The sequence below is a fragment of the Haliaeetus leucocephalus genome, unplaced genomic scaffold (genome assembly GCF_000737465.1).
Source record: "Haliaeetus leucocephalus isolate CR32 unplaced genomic scaffold, Haliaeetus_leucocephalus-4.0 Scaffold450, whole genome shotgun sequence".
In the NCBI taxonomy this organism is placed as follows: domain Eukaryota; kingdom Metazoa; phylum Chordata; class Aves; order Accipitriformes; family Accipitridae; genus Haliaeetus; species Haliaeetus leucocephalus.
Window position 1 is genome coordinate 20028715 of NW_010972886.1, and position 10864 is coordinate 20039578.

Consider the following 10864-nt stretch of genomic DNA (forward strand, 5'->3'; position numbering starts at 1 on the left):
GGCGGCGCTGCGGGGCCCCGGCGCGCCGGCTCTGAAGCGGCGGTGAGGAACGTGCCCGCGCAAGCCCCGTCAGAAGAACTGCGAACAGAAGAGCCGCTCCGCCGTAAAGACTTAGACTTACACCGGGGTGCTTGTCATTCGGCTGTATTTATCGTCTGTTACATTCAGTGGACGTTGCATAGAGAATAAACGATGCTTCGTTTCCAAAACGGGACCCCGGCAAGGTGCCGTTTCAGTGTTTCTACAAGGCACTGTAACGCATGGGCCCTGCCGAGAGGCTGGCGACCCCGTAGCGAGTGCAAGGAGCCTCAGTAAAAGGAAGGGGCTAGCAGTTACAGAGAAAGGCACGATAGCCCAAATCGGGGCTTCCTCTTCAGCTCCTGGCTGACAGGTTAGTGTAGGTGAATGACTGTCTCAGACTAACTACCCTCGTAGGCAGGCGTACAAGGGAAACCAGACTGGCTTTACGCGTACTTCCTAATTTATTACTGGCCAACTGACAAATTTGCATCTGGTAACTGCAAACTTAATTCTTTACCTTAACTGAGCCCTGCAAACATGGCATCTGTGCTACTTGACTATGAGGAACCCGGTATTGGGAACCTAACAGCAGTCTTCCTCTTCAGCGTTCTGATGAGTGAACAGGCCCAAATAATATTAATGACTACTGAAAGTACTTTGGTACTGTCAGCACAGTACAGCACTTCAGTACCATCCTAGCTGAGTCTCTGATGATAATCTGTCATGAGTGCCTTGTTCCTAAACAGAATAGAACACTTAGAGATTGGGGGGGGAGGGGTTAATTATTATTTTTTTAACCTTCCTAGCTACGAAAATTGTTGAAAAACCTTCACAGAGACACTTCGCAATTTAGAGAAATGCAGAGAGGGATGAAAACCCTGAACAGCGTAAACTACTCAAGTTAGTTAACTTAGTATTTCAAGTTTTTGTGCCCAAACATCGGGTAAGACCAGTCTGGGCATTTAAATAAATCTCTTCCTCCAAAGGAGGATGACAGCATAGCTGCAAAGACTTGCTAGAGTTCTAGCAGTCGTGCAGAGCACACCACAGGTTTAGCGGGCATCGTTGAGCTGCCTTGCCACGCTAAGGATATGCTTAGCTCCCTTGCTCAGAAGTAAACTAGCTAGTTCAACACCAAGGTTCTCTGCAGCTTCCTGGGCCTGACCAGGGACATTCTTGGCTGTGATGCCAACATGCTGCACGTCGTCATTTGGTCCATCTTCATTCTGCAAATATAAACACCTCAACATAAGGCAGCGGGAAGGAGCAGGCAATGGATAGTGTAAGCCACATGTGAAGCAGCGTAAAATCTGTGGTCTGAGGAGCCTTGAGAACAGTGCGCTGTTACTGTTTCCAAGGAACCAGACCAAAAGTAATAGATTTCAAAAGGTCTGGTTTTGTCATTCAGCTTCAGGTTTGGATTTTGAAGCCACTGTGGTTCACGTACCTGTTGGGGATAATTAACGCTGGTCTGCATAGTCTCCTTCAGGCTATCGGATCCATCCAAACTGTAGACTGCTCCTGTCAAATACAACTTGGGAAGACATACAGAAGGGATTAATACCACGTTAACAAATAAACAGAAAGCCAGCTACCCCCTTTTTAAAAACAAACAAACAAAAAACAACCAAAAACCCAAGCAAACCAAAAAAACCAACCACACGACATACGAAGCTAAGTCTGGAAGGGAAGGCCTTTGTAGTGCAGTGGGATCAGCAAGAACAGCAGTACAATAAAACTAAGAAAAATAATCCCTGTTAGGGAAGATGCGACTCCCCAAGAAGAAAGCTGAACTCTTTTCTTGCCTCCCACCTCCTTAACTGCACTCTTGTGTAAAACCACTGCTTTTCTGGGGTCAGAAGCGAGACTTTCCAATCTCAGGGCAACGCTACCTTTAAAGAAGGGGGGGGGAAATCTGGTCCTTATAATAAGGATTTTTCTAGAAGACTGAGCTTCAGTAGCCAGACCCACTCTCGTACTCCTGCTTTGAACACAAACCCAGAAGGCTCAGGTCAGGAGCCAACCTGCCCTAATTGGCTATACAGGTACCTGCTGGAGTTACCTTCAGGGTAGGATCACGGAACATGCACGCACTGGAATAGGTTTTTCAGAAATAATTCCAGATAAATACAAAGTACTCCTCACCTGGCCATCTTTCAGCATGGTGTTGACGGCGACAGGGACACTACATCCACCCTCCTGAAAGAGAAAGCAGCTGACACCGAGGCTCCTACTTGACACATTCAAAGCAGAGGCCTCTGAAAAGTTTAGGCTGCATGCAACCCCGCCTATCGCTCCTCAGGCCCTTCTCAATTCAGAAGTAATCTCTACTTTGCAGCCTTAGGAAAGTGTAACAGATTTCCCATACTATGGCATCACGTCAACTAGCAGAGCAGTATTTACTGCTGCAGGTGGAAGAGCAAGAACACCACACCTACCAAACGTTTCATAAAGGCTCTCTCAGCAATGCAGCGTAACACGGTGTCTGCATCATGCAGGGCAGATACCATATTCAGTATCTCTTGGTCTTTGGCACGAACTTCCACTGCTAAGGCACCCTATAAGAATAAGAAACACACAACATAATAATCATAGTAATTCCTCAACTTCATGCATCTCTGTGTGCACTCAGCATTGGTCATGAAACACAAATTAGGGGCTTAGATGCATTTCATAAGTGAGCAATGTTTAGACATTTATAGAAATAAATTACAAAATGATCCACTGGTTGCAGAAAATCCTATAACAGCTACTGTAAAGGGAAGATCAGAACTTACTTCAGCCAAGTGTTCAAGATCATGCTGTCACCTCAAACCGTTCTAGAACCTCAGTTATAACTGCATATATAGAAACACGCACCCCAGTGTCCCTTCACGATGAGAAGCCTGGATAAATCCAAGCTTCCCAACATTTCTCAAGATAAAGATGAAGTGCTGAATGAGTTACAGCAACAAAATTCTTTCCTAAAAAACTGGAAATGTGACGGGGGAGTGGGGGGAGGGGAACCATACAGTACCTGACAAACGCCTTATCAAAATCACTATTTCAGACTAAACTTGCAGATTGATCACTTGCAATCACTAATGTATTGCCAGCTCAGGTTTAGCAAGTTTGATACCCACTCTGCAACACTGTAAACTCAGCTGCATGGCCAGCATGGGCTGGAATGGTTTGCCTGCCTGGAAACAAGAGCACTAAGAATGTGCTCCAAGGCAGGTGTTTCAGCTCCACCCTACGGGCACCGTGCATAAGGGAGAAGGAGGGAGCGTCACAGGGCAAAGACACTGTGGTTGCTCTGCACGATCATCTTGGTACAGTGCAACACTGACCCTCCCAGAGCCTGCCCCATATCTGCCGCATCACCCCACTGTAGTTGTGCCACACACACACCTTTACCGTTTTTCCATTACTAGTGGCAACCAGCCCCCACCACACCAGGTAACAGCTGACTACCTTTCTTCCCACAAGCTGTACCTAGAACAGCATAATGGCCAACAAACCAACACACAAGAAGTATTCAGCATAATTAACTACTCTGACAGACTGTACTGCTGCTGGCTTTCAATACGCAGTATGGCTTAAGATACAAAAGTTGTAACGCACCTGTCCAACAGCATACAGACAATCTTCAGGGCTTAGGAGCTGGAAGAAAGTAAAATCAGAGTTAACTCAAGTTGCACCATTTGGAATACAGGAAGTGAGAGCCCAATTTTATGCTCACCTCTAACCGCACCTGATTTTGTGCCTGACCAAAGAACTATCACCTCCCCCTTCCCGTGCCTCAGTGTTTCCACCCCTAAAGTGAGATAATGCACTTTCCTTCACCTGGACTGTAACACTTCGTAAATTAGCTGATCAGAAAAATCTTAGTCATGCACATTGCTGCATTGCTAGACAGAAGTATTGTGAAATGCTGGGAGATGATCAAATTACAAACTGTTACTGCACCATGGAAAGCTGAACAGTATAGATTTCTGCGTAAAGAAAACAAAAACAAAAACCAACCACCAAAAAAAAAAAAACCAAGAAATCCTCCCCGAAGCGCATCAAATCACAAGCTAACGTGGCAATGGATTCAGCAGACTGCATGCTTGTCTTTGACAGGACAGCCGCAAGGTCTGAAAGGCAAGCAGTTGACAGTTTGGCAGAGAATGGTATTTGCTGCGCCTCACCTGGCCAATGCGATTCTCCCAGCCCATTCTCTTCAGCCCAGCAGCAGCCAGGATGATGGCACTGAAGTCTTCCTTCTCATCTAGCTTTTTTAAGCGGGTATTTAAATTCCCTCTCTGTAGAAGTGATTAAGCAAGCATAGAAACAGCAGGCAAACAGTCCTATAACCACTTAACATTCACTTGAGTGCATTTACAGAATGTACAGAATCCAACAGCCTCCAAATGAGAATCAGAGTACCGTCCTGAAAGAAGTGTTAAATATGGACAATTGTTTCTTTAAATAGAATTTTGCTGACCATTATGGATTAATTCAAGCACTGACTCTCAAAAGAGATGCATGTAATTTAAGTACCTTATTAACACTTGACACCAACTCCTTTTGCATAGCAAAGAACTACTTTACTAGGACTAAAGTAACGGTGCCTTTTACCACTAGTTGACTGGCCCACATCGGAACCAGTGGCCCAAATCGCATCTGGGGTATTGGGAACCAATTGGCATTTGGGCACACTACCACAACAAACCCATCAAGCAGTTTTACAAACATTCCTTAACGTAAAATTCATCTGCATACCGAATCTCAGCTAGGTTAAGGCTAGCCCCTTTTTTACAGCCTCATGAGAAAGTAGAGGACAGAATGGGCTATGGTACACTATACACCCCTCTCAGAATAGGTTAGTGGAGGGCAGCCTTTGAGGAAGCAGTTTGTTCTTGTAAGTCAGGTGGTACAAATCAGCCCTGAATCTAAATTTCGCATTAAGTTATATTTTTCTGTTTGCAGCTTTACCCAGCTCCCACATTTTGCCAGGAAAGGATACAATATCCCTGAATTCTAACTGAGGGAACTTCTTTTTGAGCTGGGCTGCTCTCCGAAGTGAGCTGGTTCCAATCACGCTGTGGGGAAAATAATATCAATGAAATCCAGAATATTCCTACACTTACCTCCAGCCAGAGATATGTCAGAACTTGCAAGGAAACAAATGATTACTTTTTTTTTTTTTAATTGAAATGAAGATCCAAGAACCTGCCAATGATTTGTATCTCCTTACAAGAAAGAAAACCATTCTGTGAGGTTTACTATAAAGCCTGGCTGAAGCTAGATGCAGGCAAGCCACTCCCAAGGAACCAATTTACAGGAGATGCTTCTGGAGGGCTGCCCCTAGCCACCGTCAAGGACTGATGAAACTGCATTTAAAGACCACAACACTTGTCACAGAAAAATAAAGACTCAGCTGCCCCAAACTGAACCAGACATAGCCAGATGACTGAAGTTACTAAAATGGAGGGACTTCATCAATGGTAGAAAGGCAGAGGGAGGAGGACCTTTGGAAACAGTTGGATGCATAACTGGAAACCACAGAAAACTGCCAGTCTGGGCAGTCAGTATTTCCCTTCTGGAGATGTATGCTATTCACTTTTCTCAGTACTCCGGAACCTAAACCAGATGCGATTTTCCTGATATCCAGACACACAGAAGCATGAGTCCATGTTTGTGTCACAGCTAGTTTGTTTCTTTTACTTTAAAACAGGAAAAAAATAATCTAATAGTTACCTTAATCTGAGTAATTTCACTCAGCTATCTCAGACAAAAGACTCCAATAACCTCTATGAAAAGGCAGGTAATTCAAAATGAAGAAACTGCTCATGCTCTCAGCAGAACCGTAAGAAAGCAATGCCAAAAAAACAACGAAGAAATCGGAACCAGCTGGGTGAGAACAAGAGCATAGTTCAGGCCCAAGCAAGCTAAAATACTGCACCGGACACCCTGCCTCCATTGTATGCATTCCCCTGCAGTAAGCTCAATACAAAGGAGCAGGAATTCACTCTGGAGACTGTGATAAGAAAGGGTCTAACTTGAGAAAACATTGCAACTCAAGAGTGGCTCGAGAGATCCAACCTCACTGAGTGTGCAGCACTCCCATGAGACAGCATTGCTCTTCTCAGCAAGTAGGTTCGGTGTAATGTCTATGGAAAGCTAATGGAACACAGCGTAAAACCACTACAGGATAAAGCAAGGAGCTCATTAACTTGCTGCTGGGAAGTATCAACTGACTGCTCCCTTTCATTTTTACACCTGTCTTCCCCTTCCTCTCCCCACTCACCTCTTTTCAGGAAGGAGGCTCAGTGTTTTCCCACAGTTTTTGGGATGAAAGACAACAGCATCGAGTGGGTTTTCCCTTCTGCAAAACAACGCAAGTGCAAAACAGCTGATACATCATTTAACAGAAGGCTGTTAAGTTTAACAGTGCTGCTATCGGTCCCCAGAGGAACTGCCTCTGGCTCCAAAACACCCCATCATCATTGTAAAAGCAACAATTGCCAGCAAACCTGCTGGCTATGGAACACTGGGACAGCTCTAGTGCTTCTACCGCTTCAGAGATTAATCAGAGGGTGGTCAAACTTTGAACACCTACCTAAAAGGCCCTAAGCTGACTTTGCTTTCCTACCACTACCAACACTGTAAAATGCAAGTCCCCTGGAGAATCGAGCCTTGCATCCACACTTACTTGCAGACAGCACCGATGGTAAAGCCAGGAGGAAGAGAAGTTGGCAGGTCCTTCAAGGAGTGAACCACGAGGTCAACTCTAAAAATTAGAGGACAGTAGTCACTGAACAGGTGATTGAGCTCACACAGTACCTACCAGAGGCCTGCAGGTCATCTACAGGAAAGTGTTGAATCCACCCTGGGAATTAATGTGGAGAAGAGGGAGGGATTTCAGGATTCTAGAGCCAGAATTACTACGCAATTCTAGTGTTATTCCAGAAAAGCCACTTCACCTTTCTCTGTCTCTCTTTTCCCACCTGTAAAATTAAGACAATGCCTTCCTCCCAGCAGCGATGCAAGACACATTACAACAATCAGGTTGAAGGAAGGGAAGATGCTGGAGATGTTCACACAGAGAGACTCATCGTATCAATATGCAACCAGTACGTTGTCTGGTATTACGCTTCAAACTGAAAATAATAGCTAGCCAAAGTAAAAGCTATCTGCTTCTTTACAAGGCAAACGAACATCATCATAAACGCTCAAGTCTCCAGTATTTTTTCACCAACTTTACTCGAAGATGCAGTATCATGTGCCTATGTGTCAGAGATGCAGAAGAATATCTTTGTTTTTAAACCTACTTTAACCAAGGCACAAGCACCACTGAAACCCTCCTCAGGATATTGAAAAAGAAAAAAAGATGGAAAAATGCCCCACTAATCTCTCTCTGCCTCAGCCAGAGCCTGAACCGAGTGTTTCTGTAGAAAGAAGTTACCCAGAAAGCAGCACAACTTGCCCATGCCCAGTTCTCCTGCATAATTAGCAGGCAATATGTTAATACACGTTAATGTGATAACACTAAATATGTTACGCAATATGTTAAGTCCACCAAGCAAAGTATTTTTCAAAGAATGTACTTGTAAACAGGAATTTGATTAGATTACATCTTCGCTGATGCACATGTAACACACAAATTACAGGAGAAAAAAACCTAACTGGGGCAGACCAAGCGACACAACTACTCCACTTCAAAATACGTGGCCTAAACCCAGGGCAGACAGGGGAAAGAAAAAAAAGAAAAAGACAATGACTTATCAAAGGACTTCTTTCTTAGCCAGAGAGGTACCAGAACAGAATGAAACTAGATCACTAGAAACTAGCATGCAGTAAGCCAAAGATGTCCAAAGAGCACCATTAATGCCACAGGAGGGAGAGAGAAAACAACAAGCTCTTACTCATTTCTTTCAAGTGCGTTTTCCAGCTCTTTGGTGAAGAGGCTCTTCTCCCCAATCTACGCAGGAATGGAGGAACATGAATCACAAAAGAAACATCTGTAAATGTACCATCAAATACAATTACTTATTGCATAGAGCAAGAAGAGATCCTTTACCTTGGAAAGCGCTGTATCCAAGATCTTGTCTCCAGTTGTCGACATGGCAACTGCTCAGAGGGAGAGCACAGGTAAAATGTGAGGCTCCATCAAAGCACCTAGGCCTAGACTGGAAATATCTACATAACACCTAACGAACAGTACAGCATCACACGCTACTGCATGAACACAGACTCGAGGTAAATATAAGAGCAGCTCGCTTCTAGAAATACACTGCGCTCAAGTGAAATTGAGACTTTTCTTCACTGTCCTCAAAAAGAGAACAAGGGGAAAGAGGGCAGGTTTAGGGAAGAGCTGGCCCAACGGAAACTGCCACTGTCTTTCTCTGCAGTGCCAGTAAACAGGTACTCGGCAGTTCTCTTCACTGCAAGGCTGGGATCACATTACTCCTGTTGAACGCCTCAAGCCCCAGGCAGAAAAATGTCCCTAAGGTACAGTGGGGTGCAGCCAGAGCGATACCAGGTTCTCAAATGGAGCAACATAACACCATCTGCATGACATACTCAGAGCTTCAATCATCAGGAGCTTATGAAATCCATCTTTCTCCCCTAGAAGAAACCAGCGGCAGTTGCTCAGCCACACAACCTAACTGAATTCAGACGGTGCTCTTAGATAAGCGGGTCGAATCCTCCTCCTCGTGACAGCACCCTACACACACCTCTTGCACACAAAGATAAGCAGCTGGCTCCTGCTGCCGTCTACCCCAGGGCAGCATCCAAAAAAAGCTTACCAATCTCAAAGCAGAGGTCAGGGTATAGCTCACGGAGCATCTCAACTACGCTGTCGGTCTGAATCCGGGCCAGCTGCAACGAAGCAGAAAACAAAGCCCTAAACAAAAAGCACATCGTCCATACAGTACCTGGAGAGGACTTTGCCATTCTTCAACGGTCAGGCATGCGTGACTGCTACATTCTCTAAATCAAAAGCATTAGAAATAAGTAGCCCCAAGTAAAATCTCTCATAGGTACAAACTTCTTCAACCATGTGAACTCCTATCATGACCACAGCATTTCACCGAAGAACTTATTTTATCAACTAAGTGGCAGAATAACATCTCCCCATGTCCAGCGCCATTGTAATCCAAGCACTGACAAGCCAAACAAAGACTTTATCGAGTTACGAAGAGCGACTAGAGCAGAAGCCTACATGTCAGGATCCGCATGCCCTACTTCCAGCTGTGTTACTAAGGTCATTAGCTGTCCCCCAGTCAGAAGTTCCATTTCTCTATACCAGCTCGGCACCCTTATTCATAGACAGCATCTATCTACCTACCTTTGAGCCGCTTGGTTTCACCTCTGCAGAACACGACTGCTGAAAGATGCCCGCTCATCAGCAAGCAGGCAGAAAGGTAAGCAAAAACCATCCTCCTGTTGCTCAGTGATGAAAGGACGACAAGTCGTACCACACACTTAGTACCCTCTGCTTTTTCTAAGAGCGTGAATTTTACCAATTATGCAAGTTCTGGGAGAAGCGAATAGGATTTCACAGTGACAGTGGAAAAATCTATAGTTACTGGCAAATATGAGTTATTTATACTCTGTAAGATCAGAGCTCTATTTAGAGGTTCTATGGACAAAAAAAAGTAGCAGCTTAGGTCTGCGTGCACAACAAGCAACAGATCTTAAAGCAGTAAAGGGTGGGAAGAACGTTCCCTTGCATAAGAATGGCCCATGCTAAAGATGAGTTGGGTTAGAAGGTTAAGATAGACTTCCTGAAAGGAAGCCCATCCACTGCTTTTGCCCTTAGTTCAACTTTGAGTAAGAATTGACACTCTTCAAATATCAAATCCTTTTGGCCCTCCATCATCTTTCTTTTTGGGAATGTGTCAGATAACGGCAGTGAAATAGTTATAAGCTCTTGCAAGTCAGACCCCAGTCCAGCTTCAGGACATGGTTTAGTGGGCATGGTTCATGGTTGGACTTGATGATCTTGAAGTTCTTTTCCAACCTAAATGATTCTATGATTCTATGGAGATTCACCCACTGCCTGGAGCTTCTCGCATGAGCATAAGCCGAAGCAAGCAAAATCAAACCAGAATTACACTAGCAGAGGATCATTCCACACATGCAAGCAGCAGCAGACTCAAGCAACCGCAGGTGAGTTTCAGCTTTTCTCCCACTGATGAGCTGTGTAGCCTGGGGCAATTAACTTTCTTCTCAGGACTGTACTTTCCCTACATGTAAAACGAGTATAAGTAGCCGCTTCCCTTTGTAAAGGGCCACAAGAGCCTCAGGTTAGAAAAAGAGGTAGCAAGCATGCACAGCTATGCCCCTTGCCCCAATGTCTACGCCTCCTTGAAAGTACAGAATTCTTCCTAGAACGTGCTACCAGAACGAAGGAGATTATCTCTGAAGAAACAAAGGCCTGCAGGACGTTTATCTCCCTCGGCGATTCTGCTCCTCCCTGCTGCACGCAGCTGGCCAGAGATACCCACCGCCTCTCTAGGGGCGTCCCCTTCCCCGTCCTTCGCGCGGCCCGAAGCCACGAGTGGTTGGGGGTTTCCTCGGGCCGTGGCTTTCCCGCCTCCCTGGAAGAGCTGCACGAGCCGTGCGAGTCAAAAAGTCCCCAAAGAAAGTCCTCCCACCGCTGACCCTCGGAGTGCCGAGAACGGCAGCGGAACGCGGGCCCCCTCCCTCCCGCGGGCTCTCCCACCGGGCAGCTCGGCGCCTGTGAGCCGGAGCGCGGCAGCGGCAGCCGCCGCGGTGCCCGACCCCCTCCCCTCCGACTCCCCACTCGAACGTGCCTCCCGGGCCGCGGAACCGCCGGGACCCGGAGGGACGAACGCCTTCGCTCCCG

At 45.8% G+C, this 10864-nt stretch overlaps 2 protein-coding genes across 4 annotated transcripts in view; one reads left to right on the plus strand and one right to left on the minus strand.

Moving 5' to 3' along the window:
- The window catches only part of LOC104836467 (histone H2A), a 673-nt gene extending 484 nt beyond the window's left edge, over nucleotides 1–189 (plus strand). The window contains exon 2 of the mRNA XM_010575077.1: nucleotides 169–189. Within this exon, the coding sequence (XP_010573379.1) occupies nucleotides 169–189 (21 nt within the window). The remainder of the gene's footprint in view (nucleotides 1–168) is intronic.
- On the minus strand, nucleotides 61–10763 carry HMBS (hydroxymethylbilane synthase). Of its 3 annotated transcripts, XM_010574931.1 has the most exons (13): nucleotides 9341–10763; nucleotides 8799–8871; nucleotides 8069–8118; nucleotides 7914–7969; nucleotides 6701–6778; nucleotides 6296–6373; nucleotides 5012–5087; nucleotides 4194–4307; nucleotides 3625–3663; nucleotides 2460–2579; nucleotides 2167–2220; nucleotides 1469–1555; nucleotides 61–1247 (listed from the first exon to the last, which is right to left on the minus strand). In XM_010574931.1, exons 2-13 carry the CDS (start codon nucleotides 8836–8838, stop codon nucleotides 1074–1076), a joined length of 966 nt encoding a protein of 321 aa, XP_010573233.1. In that variant the 5' UTR covers nucleotides 8839–8871; nucleotides 9341–10763; the 3' UTR covers nucleotides 61–1073. The 3 variants fall into 3 exon arrangements, with proteins under 3 accessions (XP_010573233.1, XP_010573232.1, XP_010573235.1); XM_010574930.1 differs by having other exon boundaries at nucleotides 8799–10763; XM_010574933.1 differs by having other exon boundaries at nucleotides 8069–8616; nucleotides 8799–10763.
- Between the last annotated feature and the right edge of the window lie 101 nt (nucleotides 10764–10864).